Raw genomic sequence first — 24267 nt, forward strand, 5'->3', positions numbered from 1 at the left:
TGGGGAGACAGAGGGAGAGTTTGCCAGCACACACCAAAGCGCTATATATATACAGGGATAACCTTATATAAGTGTTTTTCCCCTTATAGCTGCTGTATTGTTAATACTGCGCCTAATTAGTGCCCCCCTCTCTTTTTTAACCCTTTCTGTAGTGTAGTGACTGCAGGGGAGAGCCAGGGGAGCTTCCCTCCAACGGAGCTGTGAGGGAAAATGGCGCCAGTGTGCTGAGGAGATAGGCTCCGCCCCTTTTTCGCGGACTTTTCTCCTGCTTTTTTATGGATTCTGGCAGGGGTTAAAATTCATCCATATAGCCCTGGGGGCTATATGTGATGTATTTTCGCCAGCCAAGGTGTTTTTATTGCTGCTCAGGGCGCCCCCCCCTAGCGCCCTGCACCCTCAGTGACCGAAGTGTGAAGTGTGCTGAGGAGCAATGGCGCACAGCTGCAGTGCTGTACGCTACCTTGGTGAAGACAGGATGTCTTCTGCCGCCGATTTTCCGGACCTCTTCTGTCTTCTGGCTCTGTAAGGGGGCCGGCGGCGCGGCTCTGGGACCCATCCATGGCTGGGCCTGTGATCGTCCCTCTGGAGCTAATGTCCAGTAGCCTAAGAAGCCCAATCCACTCTGCACGCAGGTGAGTTCGCTTCTTCTCCCCTTAGTCCCTCGATGCAGTGAGCCTGTTGCCAGCAGGTCTCACTGAAAATAAAAAACCTAAACTAAAACTTTCACTAAGAAGCTCAGGAGAGCCCCTAGTGTGCACCCTTCTCGTTCGGGCACAAAGATCTAACTGAGGCTTGGAGGAGGGTCATAGGGGGAGGAGCCAGTGCACACCAGATAGTCCTAAAGCTTTCTTTAGATGTGCCCAGTCTCCTGCGGAGCCGCTATTCCCCATGGTCCTTACGGAGTCCCCAGCATCCACTTAGGACGTTAGAGAAAAGTTAGCAATTGGGCAAAACCATGTTGCACTGCAGGTGGGGCAGATGTAACGGGTGGTCTTCTGTATGCCGAATGTCGGGATCCCGTCGCACAGTATACCGGCGCCGGAATCCCGACACCCGGCATACCGACAACTATTCTCCCTCGTGGGGGTCCACGACCCCCCCTGGAGGGAGAATAAAATAGTGTGGCGCGCGTAGCGCGCCACCATGCCCGCAGCGTGGCGAGCACAGCGAGCCCGCAAGGGGCTCCTTTGCGCTCGCCACGCTGTCGGTATGCCGGCGGTCGGTCTCCCGGCGCCGGTATGCTGTGCGCCGGGAGCCCGACCGCCGGCATACCGTACGACACCCGATGTAACATGTGCAGAGAGATTTAGATTTGGGTTGGGTGTGTTCAAACTGAAATCTAAATTGCAGTGTAAAAATAAAGCAGCCAGTGTTTACCCTGCACAAAAACAAAATAACCCACCCAAATCTAAATCTCCCTGCATATTGTACATCTGCTCCACCTGCAGTGCAACATGGTTTTGCCCAATTGCTTACTTTTTTGGTTTGCTAACAACTCTGAATAACCCCCTGTATACAGAAGATTTAAGTAATACAGCAATAACCAAGCTACACAGACATAAAAAATACCAAGAGCGCACAGCAAGTATAATGCAGGATTGGTGTAGGCATTTTTGGTAATAACTTCCATGCGTTGTCCATTCCACCCTCACAGAGTACCAGGTGAGGCAGCCATCTAGGGCGCACTGCGTAGGATTACCCGGGGTGGAATAGTCTACCCCATGAAGAGATTACACAAAATGGGGTGATTGCAGGGGTGTAGTACTGGTGACCGGCGGTCTCCTGACCGCCGGTCACCTTACCGATGCTGGGATCCCGGCAGCATACCGACGCCGGGATCCCGGCGGGGAGGGGCGAGTGCAGCAAGCCCCTTGCGGGCTCGCTGCGCTCGCCACACTGTGGGCTCGGTGGCGACCTGCGGTCGTCACGGGTTCTATTCCCACTCTATGGGTGTCGTGGACACCCACGAGTGGAAATAGTCCCTGTTGGTCAGCATGCCGACCATCGGGATAGTGAGCCGTCGGGCTCACGGAGGAGGTCATGTGACTGTCGGTCAACTGACCGGCGGTCACATGAATACCACCCGATTGCAGCGTCCTAACACTCAGAGTAGGGTCCCAACAAAACTGTCAGGTCCATGTGTTTGTCATCCCATCCACAAATATAGCAGATGAGGCAGCCTTGTTGAACACACTACAGAGGTTACACTGTGGGAGGTGAGTCATATACAAGGGCCCAATACATATATGGGAAAACTAACACTTGTCACAAGTGCCGAAATGTCACAAGTGCAGATTGGGGTGGGAGGTGTAATAGGGAGGCCTGGAGATAAACGCACAGCGGTGACTTAAGGCTAAAGCCAGTTCTCTCTTCATCTGTACCAGCAGTACAATAAATAGACATAATTAAACTGATTGGTTTGTGTGTAGCGAAAAGCTCTACTACAGCATTACATATCTAAATGGAAAAAGGTAATTTATGCTAGAGTACCATATTATTCACAGTTTGCATTAATACAAAGTACAGTACATATAAGAATGAGAAATATTATTTCCTATTTCTAGATTTTAAAATGAAGACAAAACTCAAATTCAATTATCTTATATATTCTAGATCCCCTGATCTCCAAATCTGCCTCACTTCCAGCATACAGGAGGAACGGACTGCACAGGGTACAGTATACATGTTTAGGAATGCAGTGATGTCTGGATATTGCAGCGCTGTTGCATTAATCTAGGATGAAGCAATTAACATTCATCTGCATAAGAAAGGTAGAATGCTAGTAAAAATATGAATTTTATCAATACTATTATAATATTTTAAATGATAAAGTACAATGGGGGTCATTCCGAGTTGTTCGCTCGTTGCCGATTTTTGCTATACTGCGATTAGTCACTTACTGCGCATGCGCAAGGTTCGCAGAGCGCATGCGCTTAGTTCTTTTACACAAAAGTTAGGTATTTTACTCACGGCATAACAAAGCTTTTTCATCGTTCTGGTGATCGTAGTGTGATTGACAGGAAAGGGACGTTTCTGGGTGGTAACTGAGCGTTTTCCGGGAGTGTGCAAATAAACGCAGGCGTGTCAGGGAAAAACGCGGGAGTGTCTGGAGAAACGGGGGAGTGTCTGGGCGAACGCTGGGCGTGTTTGTGACGTCAAACCAGGAACTAAACGGACCGAGCTGATCGCAATCTAGGAGTAGGTCTGGAGCTACTCAGAAACTGCAAGAAAATATTAAGTATCAATTCTGCTAATGTTTCGTTCGTTATTCTGCTAAGATACACTCCCAGAGGGTGGCGGCCTAGCGTGTGCAATGCTGCTAAAAGCAGCTAGCGAGCGAACAACTCGGAATGAGGGCCATAGTGTGACCAATTTCACAGATGCGTACTGTTACGGGCGTATGCGCAAATTTCCAAACACAGCTACTTTGCTGCATGAGCCGCTACTCCGTCCACATTTGAATGAGAGCCATAGAGGGTTCTCAGTTTAATTAAAAACTTTGCTGACTACAAATAACTAATAAAAGACATTTTCACGGATTTCTTTGGCAGTACTTTTGCTATAACCTTATAAAAGATTTACTGTATTTCTTACAGCCACCCAGCACTGAGCTTTTCCACTACGATAGTGCCAATGCCGTCAACTGGGGCATGCGAGGTAATTATTATTCTCTTTTGCACCAAGATAAGTAATAGTGCTAGTAAACATACTCCGCAATTGTCTCCATAAGAATATCACAGTTTAATAGTTATGAGACATCAACATACTATGCAACACTATACAAAATGATCATGGATGGATTGGGGCTCAAAATAGGCCTTGGCATTCTTCCCGTGTGCATGACTGTGGTGCAGTAAAATAGGAAAGGGGGGGGGAGGCGCATGGCAACATGTCACGGCAGTGTGCTGTGCATCATGGGAGTATGGCCTCACTCCATCTAAGCATGCTGGCCAAGCAGAGCATTAACGAGGCAGGGTTGCCAGATGGTCCCAGGCCAGTCCAGCTGCGAAGATGATAAATTGTGCTAATCACAAATAACAAACATACATTGAAAGATGAGGTATAGAAGTCACTGCTCATATGAGCTTACCGTCTAATGAAAATGGACATACTGTACAGGGCTGATGCTGGCTTAGGTGTGTCCTAGCTCAGTTCTCTACATTTCTGTGTAAAAGTAAAGCTGCCCAGTATTTGTTTGCTACATGCAAAAACAGTCATGGCTTTCCATACATGTAACAAAACGCATCTACCCCACTTGCAGTGCAACATGGGATGTTCCAGGGAAAATGTGCCCTTTCTTTGATTTCACTCCTAACACGGCATAGCCCCCAGTGTTAGTGCACAGGAGTGGAATTACCAAAGAGGAGATCTTGAACAATGTATATTTCAAGCAGACAGATCATTTCCCAAGTATCAGAGGATTTCTCTAGGGAGCAGGAGTGGATAAAATGTGGGGGAGGAAAGCTTACAATGTTAAAGGTTATTAGTCCTATAATGCAGGAGGGAAAGCCAGAAGGAGTGAATGAGTCACATTGTAAATTGTACGGATACCAGATATAAAACATGTGGCTAAATGTTCTGTTCTATTTGCACCTATTCTGCTATTTCCTTTTGGGGAAACTATTTTAACCCCCGGCATATAGATTTTTCCCTATTCCCCTACCACCCGCAGAACTTACCAGCAAGTTATAGCATTTTGGATCATGTGATGCAAGTTATTGAGAGATGAAGGTGCCTGGGATCAGGTGCTATTTAACTTGTTCCCTATCTTGCTTAGCAGGAGTATATAACTCGGGTACAGCAGGGACGCTGGAAACGGGATTCCCATGGTTCTGTCACATCAGAAGAAGAGAGTAGCCATCTAATATTTTATGTGGACTTTAAATATTTAAAAATCGACAACCTCAAGGCTGCAAAATAGTCTGCAATTCCTTCTGTTCATTTAATAAAACAAACAATTGTAAACTTTAAAACTACTTATATAACTACATTTTGCAATATATTAAACTCTAATCGTTCCTAAAAAAAAGTTGTGCGGTTACTTTTGTCCACGAATAATGCAGTATGGACACAGGCGTGCGCAGAGACTGACTGGCGGGTGCCGCTCCGGACTTTCCCCCCCTCCACGGCATTATAGTGTTCTCTCACATCCCCTGTCCTGGATATAGACTGCTTACCTGTGCGGCCCAGGTGAGCGGACCAGGTGAGCAGTCTATATCCAGGACAGGGGAGGTCAGAGAACACTATAATGCCGTGGAGGGGGGGACGTCCGGAGCGGCACCCACCAGTCAGTCTCTGCGCACGCCTATGAGTATGGATCCCCAACAAATATTTTCATTAGGGTTAATCAAATGCTTTATACAGTTTTCATTTCAGTGGGGAGTAATTTACAGTTTCTAAACCTAATACATGTTATATGCACTTTGTATGCCATTATTTCCAGATTTGTCATCTTTCTGTATGTGTTACCCATTCACCCCATCTAACTGGTGCACTTTCCTCCCTCTATTGCAGAGTACAAGGTGAGAGGACCCACAATTCCTGGTGGAATAAGAATCCCGTTACTATGGCAATGAGCAGTTACTCACCACCAGATAAATCTGACTTGTTTTTTTACATGTCCATTCAACCACAGTTCCATGGGCCTTCTTCATATCCTGAATGAAAATCAATACCATTTTACCCCCACCTCAAATTGCTTTGTGGCTGATCTGTACATTGAATCTTGCAATCAGTAAATTAACCTAAACATTCGTTTAATTTCTGCTTAGATTGGCACTCCCATATCCTGTATAATATATTAAAACACATATATTGTAAAAGCACTCTAGTCCTTACCTGATTATCATTGAGTGTTTCTTCCTGTGTGGATTTTCTCTGACTCCATCACACTTTTCTGACCTGCTCTCGTGGGTATCTCCTGTATGTGCTATTACATTACAGTGCATTGCCTTATTTCATATAATGAGCTTGCCGGTCTCAGGCTTATGTGCACAGATTTGTCAGGATGTTGATATTAGAACTGAAGATGACTTTGTAATACCCCTTTCACATCACCAATACCGGATCCCACCAAGGAATTGGAAACGGGTCCTTCCTGGGTGGGATCCGGCATTGGACCCTAACTGCAGGCTTCCCACCCCGGCAATGTGCCGGGTCGGTTGCCATAGTGGCGGGGAACGGAGCCGGCAGCGGGGGCGGAGGTGGGAGATGAGTTCATCTCCGCGCCGCCTCTCGCTGTAGTGAACGGGTCTCGGGTCGCTTTGACCCGGGAACCCGTTCATGCTGCCACTGACCCGGTATTCAACCCGTGAATAACACTGCTTTATTCCCATGTTGAATTACCGTGTCGGGCAACCCGGGAATTTGACCATGGCCCTTTCACACCGCACACCGACCCGTGTCGACCCAGTAATATGCCAGGTCGATACCAGGTTATTTGCTGTGTGAAAGGGGTATAAAAATACATTTTGTGGGGGAGGGTTTTGAGTTGAGAAAGAGCCAAGGCTATTTAGATGCAAGTTTGAAATGCAATTAGAAATGGCAGTTTGCGGGATCTGTGGTGAGGTCACGCAACGTTTCTACAAAAGCAACATGGGAGAAGTGCATGAAAAAGTGGGGAACCATTGGCGTTTCTATAATGGGTGCAATGTGTGCGATGCACATGGGTCCAGGGGGGACCACACCGCACCCATTGAAATACTTACCGGAGTCCAGCGGCGGGTGCAACGATCGCGGCAGAAATCGTGCGCGTGCACGGTAGCCAAATTGGTCTCTGGATCATGGCAGGCGCCATGTTTCCAGCGATCTGCACATGCGCAGTAGACTCCGGCACAATGCTGGAGTCTACAGCGCCATTCAGAGTAGGGGGCCCACCCGGAGCTTCACACGGGCCCCCTCCTCTGTAGAAACGCCCCTGTGGGAAACCATCCTGGTCCACAAAAAGTGAGATAGCAGGACTATATAGAAGGCCATTTTTGGCCATAAGGAAAGCACTAGAGGTTCTTAAAATATGTCATATATATGTTTTGGGGGCATTTTTGCATTTATTATTAATGATGGAATGATAGCCAGTAAGTGATTAAAGCAAAATGAAAGTCTTTACAAACTTTGAGTGCAGAAAAATTTGACAAAGTGATTTTTCAGTATTTTTATACAAGTGTATGATGATTCATTGGGAGGGGTATACCAGATATAATTGAATTGACCCCTTAGAGCTTATTTAACCTGAACTGCAAGCACAGCAGTGGTTTTGATTAGTCTCATCACAAAACTTTAATTCAGATCAAATTGATGCTTAACCATGTCCATCATAGTGTAAGTCCAGGCTCAGTTTTCATTACACCTAGGCATTTGGCCCATTCTTTGTGCATTTTACATTGATTTAGTAAGATACAGTAGATGACTCTTAAGAATTGACGGCACAAGTTTAATGTAGAGGTGATACTTTATAAAATATGTACATGTGATGATGAAGTGCGTGTTACTGAATTGAAGCACGTAATACACATTACTCCAATTGATCTTTTGTCATTCAACAGATCTATCCATATGAATTACTCATGGTCACCACAAGGGGGAGGAGTAGACTACCTAAAGACGCAGACAGAACTCGTCTGGAAGTAAGTAGTAGGAGTTATACAGCACTAATGTCACATATGTTCAAATTCTAGGTACATCACACAACTGCTTACTGCTGGCATGTACATATGCTGCTACACACTGGGCTTTGTAACAAGATGTCATGTTGTGAAAAGAGATTCAGTATGAAAAGTCGGCGGTCAGGATGCCGGCATCCCGATCGCGGCAATGCCAACAGGGGTGTGTTAGGTACCGTACCCTCCCTTCCCTAACCCTCCCTGTCTACAGCCTAACCCTAACCTCCCCTATTGGTGCCTAACCCTAACCTTACCCCGGTGGTGCCTAAACCTAACCACCCCCTTCCCGCAGCCTAAACCTAACCCTCCCCCTTAAGTGCCTAAACCTAACACTCCCCCGGTGGTGCCTAAACTCCCTCTCTGCAGCCTAACAATAACCCTCCCTGGAGTGTGCCTCAACCTAACCTCCCCTCCTGCAGCCTAAACCTAGGATTTCGTCGTCGGTGTTCTGACGGCTGTTGGGATTGTGGTGTCGGTATTACGGCTGCCGGGATACCGACAGCCGGGATCCTGAACGTATACCATGAAAAGCTATATTTGTTATGCATTATCAGGGCATTCCTACGGTGCATGATATTGTTGCATTTACGGAAATGCCTGCACAGCTAACCAATAAAATGTGCATTTGCTGTGAGATATTAAAAGGAGCTACTGTAACTGGTGTTGGTGTTTTACTTACCCCGGATGTAGCATTCTAAACAGAGATACATCACCCTAGTGCATCAGGAGGCAGCTTGTGGTAGATACACATGGGTAACATTAAACCCAAAGAGAAATATTGATACAGAAGATCTCACTCAGACAGCGTTTTCCGTGCGTGCATAACAGTTGTGATCTTACTTGCTGCTGGAGAGAGCTCTGTGTCCCTGGACAGCACTTCAGCCTATACGTCTTCAGAGGTAATCAGACTCTGCGTGATGACCCAATGGGGGTAATTCAGACCTGGTCGTAGATGTGCTAAATCTACGATCATTTTCTCAGACATGCGGGAGGACGCCCAGGACAGGGCTAGTCCGACCCGCATGTCTGGCCCTACACTGCAAGGGTACAAAAGCATCACACAGCGACAATGCTTTTGCACCCGCTGACTAGCTCCCTGCCAGCACAGCTCCTGCGCGCTGGCAGGCCACTACTCGCCACGTCCCGGGTTGCAGCGGCTGCACGTGACGTCATGCAGCCGCCGTGGCCCGCCCCCGCAGTGGTCCGGACTCACCTCTGTTGTCCGGACCGCACACTCCACATAGGGTATCAGACTGCCATCGCTGCCGCTGCAGCGATCCAGTCTGAATTAGGCCCTGTATGTGATGATGGTACTAATGTTTCTGCAACTGTACACAGTCGGACGGAAATAAAGATACAGCAGTGGGCGTCCCTCTGCTCAACTTAGCTTATAGGGCCTAATTTACTAAGGATTGAAATTGCAAAGTTGTTTGCAGCAGGTTTGCAATTGCAATCCTTAGCAAATGCAAATGCAGGAGGAGATCTATACCACCTCCTCTCTACATTAGTGATGCGATCGCATTTGAGATGAACATCGCAACGGCAGGCTGAGTAAGCTTAAGGTTTCTCAGCCTTGCCTTCGTAGTGCTGCTTCCGAGGCCAAGGAAACTGCATCTCGCAACGCAGTCCTTGGCCTCGCCACTCCCGGAAAATGGGGGCCCCCGTCTCTCCTTTCGAACGCCTCTGCTTGTCAATCAAGCAGAGGTGTTTATATACCTGCAACGCGATCAAAGGAGCCTTTCTACACATGCACAGGACTTCACCATCTGGGAAATGCAGTAAGGATTGCATAAATGATCCTTACTGAATCACCCCCATAGTCACAATTACGAACGGCAAAAGATTGCAACAGTAACGACATCTGAATCCGGCCCATAGTGTGATATCATCACAGCAGAAGGCTAGTAAACAATATTTATGTCAAATAAATGAAATACATTAGCTCTCAGACAGAGCAGTACGCATAAACACATAACTCTGTTTTGGAGTGACAAGAAAAAAAACAGAAAGGTTCTGCAGTCTTCGGTAATCAGTAAATGTCTGGTGAGCCTCTATACTAGAAGCAGGTACTTTATATATCCAGCGTTGGTTTGCACGTGTTTATGTACTGCTCTGTCTGAGAGCTAATTTATTTTAAATAAATTACAATACAATAGGAAAAAGATACCACCACACAAAAAGCGCACAAATCCTTCTGTAAATGGATAAACAGGGGCTGGATCTTTTCATTCGAGGTTCACATGAATCAGTGGTCCTCAATGCCTCAAAACAAAAACACATACAGACATAGTGTGATATTGTAATGATATAATCAGTGAGTGTCTGTGTTTAGGCAATTACTCGTACCCCTTATGATGGTCTACCACATGTAGACAATTCAAGCTTTTGGGGAGCGGATGACACCGTGTGGGCCAATCTGATCTCCTTCAAACAGACTCCTTTCAAATGGTTTCTCTTCCACAAACATAAAATCAAGAAGAAAAACCTCCATGGTGTAAAACCTTAGGATGATTTATTAAAACACAAGTGGGACAAAAAGTCTTGAACCCACACAATAAAAATATCAATAAAATTGAACACAATCCAAAATACAGAAGCTGGGACTCCTACCAGATGGTGTTGTCCACTCTGAAAAGTAGACAATGTGAGCATGGATTAGGGGAGTATACAGGCGTCCCTGGATCTCAACCTCCAGATCCTTAGGTAGGGGTCCCTCTGTCTGATCACCTTCCTTGCCAACGCGTTTCGATACAGGGTATCTTCCTCAGGGCATCTAATAAATTGTTTATTAATGTTCTGTTGTGACAATATCACATTATATACTTACTCTCTCCCCGCAAGCACAAAAAATATTTTACTAAGATCAAGTGCAACACGAGAGAAGTATGTTGTGTTTATTTCACAATCTTTAGGGAAATTGGCATTGATACACAAGGATAGGTACTATCTATTGCATAGTTGTCCACCAGATTGCAATGGTTCTTGGTGGGCTGCATGATATCACATCACAGCAGTGATGAACCAGGGGCAGGAGGAATGGAAAGTGAAGAAAGAGAAAATATGTGGAGGATATGTGTGGATTGTACAGTGGGGATATAAGTGGATAGAAAAGCTATGGAGGTAATGTGAGCGGTTCTGGAATTTGATAAGCTTGTCTGAAGAGGTGAGTTTTCAGGGAACGCTTGAAGGTTTGAAGACCACAGTCTTATTGTATGTGTAGGGCATTCCACAGAGTGGGTGCAGCCCGAAGAAAGTCCTGCAATCATGCATGGGAGCAAGTAATGAGTGTGGATGAGAGACGTAGATTTTGTAAAGAGCAAAGGGTCTGGTTTGGGAGATATTTGGAGATAAGCGAAGAGATGTATGTTGGTGTAGTATGGTAAAGAGCCTTGTGTGTAAGTAACAGTATTTTATATTGAATACGGTAGAATACAGGTAACCAGTGGAGGGACTGACATAGTGGGTCTGCAGACGATGAACATGAAGATTAGCCTTGCAGCTGCATTCAGAATGGATTGTAATGGTGAGAGTCTCTTCTTGGTAAGACCAGAAAGAAGACTATTGCAATAATCAGTGCGGGAGATAATGAGAGCATGGATTAGAGTTTTTGCAATGTCTTGTGTAAGGTATGGTGGTATTTTGGATATGTTTCTTAGATGCATGTAACATGATTTTGAGGCAGATTGAATGTGGGGAACAAAGGACTGTTCAGAGTCAAGGATGACACTTAGGCAGTAAGCTTGTGGTGTAGGGTTGATTGTGGAGTTCTCAACAGTGATAGAAATATAAGGTTGGTAACTGCTATTGGCTGGTGGAAATATAATTACCGTATATACTCGAGTATAAGCCAACTTTTTCAGCACTTTTTTTTGTGCTGAAAAAGCCCCCTCGGCTTATACTCGTGTCAGTGCAGGGAAGGAGTGAGGACACGGAGGGCAGTCAGTGCAGTGTGAAGGAGGGACACGGAGGGCAGAGCGCGCGCCTCTCCTGTGTCCCTCCTGCGTCTCCGGTGGCAGCGGCGGGTCTATTAGGAAGTACCCGTTCGTGAGCTCTGATTGGCTCACGAACCGGCACTTCATTTAACAGACCCGCCGGCGCCGGCGGACACGCAGGAGGGACACAGGAGAGGCGCGCGCTGTGCCCTTTGTGTCCCTGCCTCACAAGACAGCGTGGGAGCAGAGGAAGGTAAGTTTCTGGCACTGGGGGAGCATATTTGGCACTTGGGGGGTGCATATCTGGCACTGAGGGGGCATATCTGGCACTATGAGGGCATATCTGGCACTGAGGGGGCATATCTGGCACTATGAGGGGGCATATCTGGCACTGAGGGGGCATATCTGGCAGTGTGAGGGCATATCTGGCACTGTGGGGGCATATCTGGCAGTGTGAGGGCATATCTGGCACTGTGGGGGCATATCTGGCAGTGTGAGGGCATGTCTGGCACTGTGAGGGCATATCTGGCACTGTGGGGGCATAGCTGGCACTAAGAGGGCATATCTGGTACTGAGGGGGCATATCTGGCACTATGAGGGCATATCTGGCACTGTGGGGGCATATCTGGCACTGTGAGGGCATATCTGGCACTGTGAGGGCATATCTGGCACTGGGGGCATATCTGGCAGTGTGAGGGCATATCTGGCACTGTGGGGGCATATCTGGCACTGTGAGGGCATATCTGGCACTGTGAGGGCATATCTGGCACTGTGGGGGGCATATCTGGCAGTGTGAGGGCATATCTGGCACTGTGGGGGGCATATCTGGCACTGTGGGGGGCATATCTGGCACTATGAGGGCATATCTGGCACTGAGGGGGCATATCTGGCAGTGTGAGGGCATATCTGGCACTGTGAGGGCATATCTGGCACTGTGGGGGCATATCTGGCACTGTGGGGGCATATCTGGCAGTGTGAGGGCATATATGGCACTGTGAGGGCCTATCTGGCACTGTGGGGGCCTATCTGGCACTGTGGGGGCCTATCTGGCAGTGTGAGGGCATATATGGCACTGTGAGGGCATATATGGCACTGTGAGGGCCTATCTGGCACTGTGGGGGCCTATCTGGCAGTGTGAGGGCATATCTGGCACTGTGGGGGGCATATCTGGCAGTGTGAGGGCCTATCTGGCACTGTGGGGGCCTATCTGGCAGTGTGAGGGCATATCTGGCACTGTGGGGGGCATATCTGGCAGTGTGAGGGCATATCTGGCACTGTGGGGGCATATCTGGCACTGTGGGGGGGCATATCTGGCAGTGTGAGGGCATATCTGGCACTGTGGGGGGCATATCTGGCCCTGTGGGGGCATATCTGGCAGTGTGAGGGCTGTGTACGGCTAGAGCTGTATTTCCCACCCTAGGCTTATACTCGAGTCAATAAGTTTTCCCAGGTTTTTGTGGTAAAATTAGGTGCCTCGGCTTAATCTCGGGTCGATTTATACTCGAGTATATACGGTACCTCTGTTTTGGAAATAATAAGATTTTAAACCTACCGGTAAATCTTTTTCTCCTAGTCCGTAGAGGATGCTGGGGACTCCGTAAGGACCATGGGGTATAGACGGGCTCCGCAGGAGACATGGGCACTACAGAGAACTTTAGAATGGGTGTGCACTGGCTCCTCCCTCTATGCCCCTCCTCCAGATCTCAGTTAGAGAAACTGTGCCCAGAGGAGACAGACAGTACGAGGAAAGGATTTTGTTAATCTAAGGGCAAGATTCATACCAGCCCACACCATCCACACCGTATAACATGGAATATACTAACCTGGTAACAGTATGAAACAAAACAGCATCAGTCCGAGACTGATCAAAACTGTAACATAACCCTTATGTAAGCAATAACTATATACAAGTCTTGCAGAAATATGTCCGCACTGGGACGGGCGCCCAGCATCCTCTACGGACTAGGAGAAAAAGATTTACCGGTAGGTTTAAAATCTTATTTTCTCTTACGTCCTAGAGGATGCTGGGGACTCCGTAAGGACCATGGGGATTATACCAAAGCTCCAGACCGGGCGGGAGAGTGCGGATGACACTGCAGCACCGATTGAGTAAACATGAGGTCCTCATCAGCCAGGGTGTCAAACTTGTAGAATTTTGCAAAAGTGTATGAACCGGACCAAGTCGCCGCTCGACAAAGCTGTAATGCCGAGACGCCTTGGGCAGCCGCCCAAGAAGAGCCCACCTTCCTAGTGGAGTGGGCCTTTACCAAATTTGGTAACGCAATCCAGCCGTAGAATGAGCCTGCTGAATCGTGTTACATATCCAGCGAGCAATAGTTTGCTTAGAAGCAGGAGCGCCAACCTTGTTGGCTGCATACACGACATACAGTGCCTCTGTTTTCCTAACCCGAGCCGTCCTGGCTACATAAATTTTTAAGGCCCTGACTACATCCAGGGACTTGGAATCCTCCAAGTCACTCGTAGCCACCGGTACCACAATTGGTTGGTTCATATGAAACGAAGAAACCACCTTAAGCAAAAATTGAGAACGAGTCCTCAACTCCGCTCTATCCACATGAAAAATCAGATAGGGGCTTTTGTGAGACAGAGCCGCCAATTCAGACACCCGCCTTGCAGACGCCAAGGCCAACAACATGACCACCTTCCGAGTGAGAAACTTTAATTCCACTGTTTGAAGGGGCTCAAACCAGTGAGATTTCAGGAACTGTAACACCACGTTAAGGTCCCATGGTGCCACAGGAGGCACAAAAGGAGTGTGCATGTGCAGCACTCCCTTTACAAAAGTCTGGACTTCTGGGAGAGAAGCCAATTCCTTCTGAAAGAAAATCGATAAGGCCGAAATCTGTACTTTAATGGAGCCCAATCTAAGGCCCATATCCACTCCTGTCTGCAGAAAGTGGAGAAAACGGCCCAGATGGAAATCTTCCGTAGGAACATTCTTAGCCTCACACCAAGATACATACTTTCTCCAGAAACGGTGATAATGTTTCGCCGTCACCTCCTTCCTAGCCTTTATCAGAGTAGGGATGACTTCTTCCGGAATGCCTTTCACAGCTAGGATTCGTGTTCAACCGCCATGCCGTCAAACGTAACCGCGGTAAGTCGTGGAACACACAGGGCCCCTGTTGCAACAGGTCCTCTCTGAGAGGAAGAGGCCACGGATCTTCTGTGAGCATTTCCTGAAGATCTGAATACCAGGTCCTTCGAGGCCAATCTGGAACAATGAGTATTGTCCGCACTCTTTTTCGTCTTATGATTCTCAATATCTTTGAGATGAGTGGCAGAGGAGGGAACACATAGACCGACTGAAACACCCACGGTGTCACCAGGGCGTCCACTGCTGCTGCCTGAGGGTCCCTTGACCTGGCACAATACCTCCGAAGCTTCTTGTTGAGGCGTGACGCCATCATGTCTATTTGAGGAAGTCCCCAACAATCTGTTATCTCTGCAAAAACTCCTTGATGAAGTCCCCACTCTCCTGGATGGAGATCGTGTCTGCTGAGGAAGTCTGCTTCCCAGTTGTCCACTCCCGGAATGAATACAGCTGACAGAGCGCTTACGTGATTTTCCGCCCAGCGAAGAATCCTGGTGGCTTCCGCCATTGCCACTCTGCTCCTTTCCCGCCTTGGCGGTTTACATGAGCTGCGGCTGTGACGTTGTCTGATTGAATCAGGACCGGTAGGTCGCGAAGGAGATTCTCCGCTTGGCGAAGGCCGTTGTATATGGCCCTTAATTCCAGTACATTGATGTGTAGACAAGCCTCCTGGCTTGACCATATCCCCTGAAAGTTTCTTCCTTGTGTGACTGCTCCCCATCCTCGGAAGCTCGCATCCGTGGTCACCAGAACCCAGTCTTGAATGCCGAACCTGCGACCCTCTAGAAGGTGAGTACTCTGCAGCCACCACAGGAGAGACACCCTGGCTCTAGGGGACAGGCTTATTTTTTGATGAAGTTGAAGATGGGACCCGGACCACTTGTCCAGAAGGTCCCACTGAAACGTCCGCGCATGAAACCTGCTGAAGGGGATGGCCTCGTAGGACGCCACCATTTTCCCCAGAACTCGAGTGCATTGATGGACTGACACTCTTTTCGGTTTTAACAGGTCTCTGACCATGATCTGGAGTTCCTGGGCTTTTTCCACTGGGAGAAAAACCCTCTTTTGTTCCGTGTCCAGAATCATGCCCAAGAAAGATAGCCGAGTCGTTGGAACCAACTGCGACTTTGGAAGATTTAGAATCCAGCCATGCTGCTGCAGCACACTCAGGGAGAGTGACATGCTTTTCAGCAACTGATCTCTCGATCTCGCTTTTATCAGGAGATCGTCCAAGTACGGGATAATTGTGACTCCCTGCCTGCGCAGGAGCACCACCATTTCCGCCATTACCTTGGTGAAAACCCTCAGGGCCATGGAAAGCCCAAACAGCAACATCTGAAACTGGTAATGACAGTCCTGTACAGCGAATCTCAGGTACGCCTGATGAGGGGGATATATGGGGACATGAAGGTATGCATCCTTTATGTCTAGAGACACCATAAAATCCCCCCCTTCCAAGCTGGAGATAACCGCCCTGAGCGATTCCATCTTGAATTTGAACTTTTTTAAGTACAGGTTTAGGGATTTTAAATTTAGAATGGGTCTGACCGAACCATTCGGTTTCGGGACCACAAATAGGGTTGAGTAGTACCCCTTCCCCTGTTGAACTAGGGGAACCTCGACAACCACTTGTTGTTGACACAGTTTTTGAATCGCAACTAACACTATCTCCCTGTCTGTGAAAGAAGCTGGTAAAGCCGATTTGAAAAACCGGCGAGGAGGCACGTCTTCGAATCCCAGCTTGTAGCCTTGGGATACAATTTCCATTGCCCAAGGATCCACGTGTGACTGAACCCAGACGTGGCTGAAGAGTCGTAGACGTGTCCCCACCGGGGCGGACTCCCTCAGTGGAGTCCCAGCGTCATGCTGTGGATTTAGCAGAAGCCGGGGAGGACTTCTGCTCCTGGGAACTAGCCGTAGCAGGCAGTTTTTTCCCTCTACCCTTACCTCTGGCGAGGAAGGAAGAACCCCGACCTCTTCTGGACTTATTCGATCGAAAGGACTGCATCTGATATTGCTGCGTTTTCTTCTTTTGCTGTGGAGAAACAAGGTAAAAAGGTAGATTTACCCACGGTAGCTGTGGAAACCAGGTCTGCGAGACCTTCCCCAAATAAATCCTCACCTTTGTAAGGTAAAACTTCTATATGTTTCTTTGAGTCGGCATCACCCGACCATTGGCGGGTCCACAGGGCTCGCCTAGCAGAAATCGCCATGGCATTGGCTCTCAAACCTAGCAGACTAACGTCTCTCTGAGCGTCTCTCATATACAAGACTGCGTCTTTTATGTGACCTAAGGTCAATAAAATGGTATCCCTATCTAGGGTATCAAAGTCAGCTGACAAGGTATCAGTCCAAGCTGCTACAGTGCTACAATCACAAGCCGACGCTATTGCCGGTCTGAGCAAGGTCCCTGTATGAGTATAAATTGATTTTAAGGTAGTTTCCTGTCTGCGATCAGCAGGATCCTCGAGGGCTGCTGTATCTGGAGACGGTAGCGTCACCTTTTTGGACAAGCACGTCAACGCCTTGTCCACCCTGGGTGAGGATTCCCACCGCAACCTGTCCTTCGCAGGGAAAGGATACGCCATAAGAATTCTTTTGGGAATCTGCAGCTTCTTGTCTGGAGTTTCCCAAGCCTTTTCAAATAACTCGTTCAGCTCATGAGATGGGGGAAAAGTTACCTCATGTTTCTTTTCTTTAAACATGTGAACCCTCTTGTCAGGGACAGAGGGGTCATCCGTGATATGCAAAACATCTTTTATTGCAATAATCATATAATGAATACTCTTGGCCACCCTTGGGTGTAACCTCGCATCCTCGTAGTCGACACTGGAGTCAGAATCCGTGTCGGTATCAGTGTCTGTTATTTGGGACAGGGGACGTTTTTGAGACCCTGAGGGGCCCTGTGACACCGTCAAAGCCATTGATTGACTACCTGTATTATCCATGGACTCTGCTTTGTCCAATCTCTTATGTAACAAAGCCACATTTGCATTAAAAACATTCAGCATACCCATCCAATCATGTGTCGGCGTTGCCGACGGAGACACCACAATCATCTGCTCCACCTCCTCCTTAGAAGAGCCTTCCGCCTCAGACATACCGACACACGCGTACCGACACCCCCACACACTCAGGGATATATCTATATGGAGACAGTTCCCCAATAAGGCCCTTTGAAGAGACAGTATGCTAGCACACACCCAGCGCCAACTGACACTGGAAACCAAATTCCCAGACAAACAGCGCTTTTATACAAATATATAATATACACTCACTGCGCCAATAAAAAGTGCCCCCCCCCCTCTTTTTTACCCTCTGTGACCGAGTTCAGCAGGGGAGAGTCCGGGGAGCCAGCTTCTCTGCATGTGCTGTGGAGAAAATGGCGCTGGTTAGTGCTGGAGGATCAAGCCCTGCCCCCTCAGCGGCGGGCTTCAGTCCCGCTCAAACAATAAAAAAATTGGCGGGGGTAAATAATATACTGCCTCCGCAGTATATGTACATCTACCAGTGTCCCTTGAGGCTATTAATTGCTGCCCAGGGTTTCCCCCCTGCGCCCTGCACCCTTACAGTGCCCGCTGTTGTGTGTGTGGGAGCAATGGCGCGCAGCGTTACCTCACTGAAGAACTGAAGTCTTCTGCCGCCTTTGAAGTCTTCTTTCTTCTTCTACTCACCCAGCTTCTATCTTCCGGCTCTGTGAGGAGGACAGCAGCGAGGCTCCGGGACGAACAGCGAGGGTGAGACCTGCGTTCCGACCCTCTGGAGCTAATTGTGTCCAGTAGCCTAAGAAGCAGAGCCTATCAGTTAAGTAGGTCTGCTTCTCTCCCCTCAGTCCCACTATGCAGGGAGCCTGTTGCCAGCAGTGCTCCCTGAAAATAAAAAACCTAACAAAATTATTTTTACAGAGAAACTCAGGAGAGCTCCCCTGCAATGCACCCAGTCTCCTCTAGGCACAGGATCTAAATAAAGTCTGGAGGAGGGGCATAGAGGGAGGAGCCAGTGCACACCCATTCTAAAGTTCTTTGTAGTGCCCATGTCTCCTGCGGAGCCCGTCTATACCCCATGGTCCTTACGGAGTCCCCAGCATCCTCTAGGACGTAAAAGAAATTAAGTTTGAGGTGGCGAGATAACATCCAAGATGAAACAGCAAAGAGGCATTCAGTGACCCGGCCCAATATAGGGGGTCATTCCGAGTTGTTCGCTCTGTAAAAATCTTCGCATCGCAGCGATTTTCCGCTTAATGCGCATGCGCAATGTCCGCACTGCGACTGCGCCAAGTAAATTTGCTATGCACTTAGGATTTTTACTCACGGCTTTTTCTTCGTTCTGGCGATCGTAATGTGATTGACAGGAAATGGGTGTTACTGGGCGGAAACAGGCCGTTTTATGGGCGTGTGGGAAAAAACGCTACCGTTTCCGGAAAAAACGCAGGAGTGGCCGGAGAAACGGGGGAGTGTCTGGGCGAACGCTGGGTGTGTTTGTGACGTCAAACCAGGAACGACAAGCAGTGAAATGATCGCAGATGCCGAGTAAGTCTGAAGCTACTCAGAAACTGCTACGAGATGTGTAATCGCAATATTGCGAATACATCGTTCGCAATTTTAAGATGCTAAGATTCACTCCCAGTAGGCGGCGGCTTAGCATGAGCAAATCTGCTAAAATTCACTTGCGAGCGAACAACTCGGAATGACCCCCATAGATAGAGACAAATCAGGGGAGGATAGGTAGATTTGAGTATCATCTGCGTACATCTATCGGTCTTATTCTCAGCAATATAATTGCAATAAAAGTGCACTGTTTCTTGTTATGTTTCTTGTTATTGGGCCTAATTCTGAGTTGATCGCAGCAGGAACTTTGGGGGTAATTCTGAGTTGATCGCAGCAGGAATTTTGTTAGCAGTTGGGCAAAACCATGGAGGTCATTCCGAGTTGTTCGCTCGGTAAAAATCTTCGCATCGCAGCGATTTTCCGCTTAATGCGCATGCGCAATGTCCGCACTGCGACTGCGCCAAGTAAATTTGCTTTGCACTTAGGAATTTTACTCACGGCATTTTCATCGTTCTGGCGATCGTAATGTGATTGACAGGAAATGGGTGTTACTGGGCGGAAACAGGCCGTTTTATGGGCGTGTGGGAAAAAACGCTACCGTTTCCGGAAAAAACGCAGGAGTGGCCGGAGAAACAGGGGAGTGTCTGGGCGAACGCTGGGTGTGTTTGTGACGTCAAACCAGGAACGACAAGCAGTGAAAAGATCGCAGATGCCGAGTAAGTCTGGAGCTACTCAGAAACTGCTACGAGGTGTGTAATCGCAATATTGCGAATACATCGTTCGCAATTTGAAGATGCTAAGATTCACTCCCAGTAGGCGGCGGCTTAGCATGAGCAAATCTGCTAAAATCCGCTTGCGAGCGAACAACTCGGAATGACCCCCCATGTGCACTGCAGAAGAGGCAGATTTAACATGTGCAGAGAGAGTTTGATTTGGGTGGGGTGTATTCAAACTGAAATCTAAATTGCAGTGTAAAAATAAAGCAGCCAGTATTTACCCTGCTCAGAGACAAAATAACGCACCCAAATCTAACTCTCTCTGCAAATGTTATATCTGCCCCCCTGCAGTGCACATGGTTTTGCCCAGTTGCTAACAAACTTGCTGCTGCGATCGGGTGCTCTTAAGTATGCCGACTGTCGGGATCCCGGTGCACAGTATACCAGCGCCGGAATCCCGACAGTCGGCATACCGACACTTTTTCTCCCTCGTGGGGGTCCACAATCCCCCTGGAGGGAAAACGCCACTGTGCCCGCAGCGTGGCGAGCGCAGCGTGCCCGCAAGGGTCTCATTTGCGCTCGCCACGCTGTCTGTATGCCGGCGGTCGGGCTCCCGTTGCCGGTATGCTGGTCGCCGGGAGCCCGGCCGCCGGCATACCATACTACACCCGCTGCGATCAACTCAGAATTACCCCCATTGTTATTTTAGGTGTGGTATGGAGGGTCGACAGTAACTAAGTCGACAGTGTCTAGGTCGACCATTATTTGTCGACAGTGACTAGGTCAACGGGGATGCTAGGTCGACAGGGTCTGGAGGTCGACAGGGTCTAGGTCAAAAGGTCGACATGAGTTTTTTATGCTTTTCTGGTGTCGTTTTCTCCGTACAGTGACCGGGAACCCCAATTAGTGCACCGTTTCGCTCGCCGTGTGGATCGTTAAGTTTGAAAAAGTAAAAAAAGTGGAAAAACTCATGTCGACCTTTTAATCTGTCGACCTAGAACATGTCAACCAAACCCTGATGACCCAATAGTGGACGACCTAAACATTGTCAACCTAGTTACTGTCGACCTAGAGACCGGTTCTTAAGTGTCACAACATATAGTATAGTGATGTACAATATTAACAAACAATGGGGGTCAGTTGATCACTCGCTAGCTAGTTTTAACAGCCGTGCAAACGCTATGCCGCCGCACACTGGGGAGTGTATTTTAGCTTAGCAGAAGTGCAAACCCTTGTGCAGCCGAGCTCTGCAAAAACAGTTTGTGCAGTTTCTGAGTAGCTCAGAACCTACTCGGCACTTGCGATCACTTCAGCCTATTCGTGTCCGGATTTGACGTCATACACCCGCCCAGCGAACGCCCAGCCACGCCTGCGTTTTTTCGGACACGCCTGCGTTTTTGCAAACACTCCCTGAAAACGGTCAGATGACACCCAGAAACGCCCCCTCCTGTCAATCTTCTTGCGGCCCCCAGAGCGACTGAAAACTTCGCTAGAACCTGTGCACAACCACAACGGGCTTTGTACCCGTACGTCGCGCGTGCGCATTGCGGAGCATAAGCATGCGCAGAAATGCTGATTTTTAGCCTGATCGCTGCGCTGCAAACAATGGCAGCTAGCAATCAACTCGGAATGACCCCCAATAGCCGCTTACAGATGTGCCTTCATACATCCATTCTCAATACTCCATGCAGCGCGAGATGCCTGGTGTGGATGAGCCGCCAGGTCCCGTGCAACTCTGCTAATGTTTGGCATCTTTTTTTGCTAACAATGCATCCAATTCGCAACGCAATGCAGCTAGGATCCAGGAGCAGAGTGTGCTGATTAATTTGATTTGCACTTGTATTTCTGCTGCGGGGTACACTGGGCTCCACAAGGAATTACATCGGGGTGTAGAGTAGGATCTTGATCCGAGGCACCAACAGGCTCAAAGCTTTTGACTGTTCCCAAGATGCACAGAGCCGCCTCCTCTATAACCCCTCCTCCATGCCAGTGAGCTCAGTTTGTAGTTGGTGCCTGCAGTAGCAGGTCACTTAACAGGGGGCTGCTTCAGGTAGCCTATTCTTAGCTTAAACTTTGAAGAAACAGAAGAGGACTTTACAAAAGGCTGCAGCAGGCTGTGTCTGATCGACGTCTCTGCTGCAGCTCCATCACCTCCAGCGGCGCTGTATACTCCCGTGCCGTGGTTGCCGGGCCACTACAGCGGAGGCGCCGGCTTCTTCCTCTGTCCTCACGTGAGTCACACACACGCCGCCGCCTCCCGGATCGCGGGGCCGCTGACAAGGGGGAGGTAAAGGGCTTCTGTGCCGCATTTTGCACCGCGATCCCACGCGGCCGCAGGAGGCGGGCCGCGCGCGCGCTGGCGTGGACGCAGATTACTGGGCTGATGTTCCACTAGCCGCCAGGGTGATTCTATATGGGCACAGGTCAGGGGGGACGTCTTACCATTACATCCCCCCCCCCCTTCCCGCTTTCTTTACTGCCCGGGTGGGGATGCCAGCAGGGGGAGCAGGCCGACCCTGAGGCCCCTCCCCCCAGGGCGCCATTTCTGCAATGTTCCCGCCCTGGAGCTGCATATCTCTCCCTCACTCCTGACCAGCGGCCATCACAGACTGAGCTGAGTCCTCTGTGGAACCGCCTGACTGCCAGTGCTGTGCTTCTTACAGGACACTTGAGTATTCTACCTGTCACTGCGACTGTGTTAGTTAAGAAAGAGTGCATACTGTCAGGTTTGTGTGGTAGAAACACCCTGTGATATACATCCAGTGTTTACTGAGTTTGTTATATCTATTGTCCTAACATATAGCCATACTGAGTATTACTTTGTATTGCTAGTCCAGTGTGTTACGGTCCTGATGCTCAGGACAGGGGAGATCTTATGTAGCGAGTCCTGAGCACCAAGACGGAATGCTGGGATTGGGAAATGGGAAGGAAATAGCCCCTAGCACCCTACCTCCGTTGTCCTACCCATGTTATCAATTCACGCCTGAACGACTATGGTTTCTTGGGCCCATGGCAGCCGCGTTTGAAGGGCGGATTAGGTCTGCTCAACTCCGATGCCCCCTCAGGTCTTAAAGAGAGACAAGGCGTGAACTGAGACAGGGTAATAACAAGGGGACCTCTAACTGAAACAACCACGCTAAAAGCTATAAACTACCTAAAAACTAAACGTATGTGCGGCACGCCGCCAAAGGAAAAGAACTACAAAGAAACCACTGTCCACTCCCCTACACGGCACCGCCGAGTTCCGGGGAGGACAGTGAAAGCGGAAACCTCCGCAAATGCACCAATTCACAGTAAAATAAACACTAAGCGGCATAGGCCGCAACACGCGGCAGAAGCCGCTACTTACGAAACCGGGCGAGAACCCCAGATGACAGACAGGTTCGCAAGGACTAGAAGGATTCCCAGGACCGGCTTCGGACCTCCAAAGTACCAAAGGGCAGGGAGCAAGATCCACCAAACACGGCTGACAGGAACAGAGTTCTGCAAGGCAGGAACAGCATACAAGAAGCTATCACCGGCGGGGCTGCAGTGTGCTGGCTCACATAAAAAGGCCCTGCTGGCCAATAACAGGAGGGCCAGCAGGACCAGCCCCCAGACCCTAATTACTAGTTGCCGTGCAGCTGCCCTGCTGCACGAGCAACCTAATTAACTATTTTTAGCAACGGGGAACGCGGTCCACCTGTGGTGTCCCCGTTGCTATGCACCCGGCGGCCCTGCACGCACGACGTCCTGCGTTGCCAGGGACCCGGCGGCTATCGTACGCACAGCGTCCTGGCGTTGCTAGGCACCGTGCGGGGGACAGGGAAGGAGAGAGGCACGGCGGCCGTGACCGCTGCTCAGTCAGGGCACGGCCGAAGACCGCCGCGCCTAACAGTACCCCCCCCCCCTTGAGGAGGGGTTAAAGAACCCCTAGAGCCAGGTTTCTGAGGAAACTCCTGAAAGAAAATCCTCTTCAGCTTGGGAGCATGTAAATCTTTATCCAACACCCAAGATCTTTCTTCAGGGCCATAACCTTTCCAGTGGACCAAAAAATAGAGCCGACCCCGAGAAAGCTTAGAATCTAAAACCTTCTCCACCAAGAACTCTTGTTGCCCCTGAACATCCACCGGAGATCTACCCTGGGAAGTCCTCCGAGGAAATCTCCTGGAAGAAAAATACTGTTTCAAAAGAGAACAGTGAAAAGTATTGCCAATTTTGAGAGATCTCGGCAAGCGTAGCCGAAAAGCAACTGGGTTGACCTTCTTAATGATAAGGAATGGTCCAATAAATTTGGGTCCCAATCTAGCCGAAGGTTGT

The 24267-nt window shown here is 48.9% G+C and overlaps 1 protein-coding gene across 8 annotated transcripts in view; it reads left to right on the forward strand.

Annotated features, from left to right (window-relative positions):
* Positions 1-24267, forward strand: part of ABLIM3 (actin binding LIM protein family member 3) — a 313166-nt gene that overhangs the window by 271280 nt on the left and 17619 nt on the right. For 3 of the 8 annotated variants that reach the window (XM_063928087.1, XM_063928091.1, XM_063928088.1), the window contains 3 exons: positions 2614-2672; positions 3597-3657; positions 5515-6055. In XM_063928087.1, coding sequence (XP_063784157.1) covers positions 2614-2672; positions 3597-3657; positions 5515-5576 — 182 coding nt within the window. In that variant the 3' untranslated portion in view covers positions 5577-6055. Of the gene's footprint in view, positions 1-2613; positions 2673-3596; positions 3658-5514; positions 6057-7541; positions 7623-24267 lie in introns of those variants that run through there. The other 5 variants (XM_063928089.1, XM_063928093.1, XM_063928090.1 and 2 more) reach the window with 3 other exon arrangements.

Source organism: Pseudophryne corroboree, chromosome 6 (genome assembly GCF_028390025.1).
Source record: "Pseudophryne corroboree isolate aPseCor3 chromosome 6, aPseCor3.hap2, whole genome shotgun sequence".
NCBI lineage: Eukaryota > Metazoa > Chordata > Amphibia > Anura > Myobatrachidae > Pseudophryne > Pseudophryne corroboree.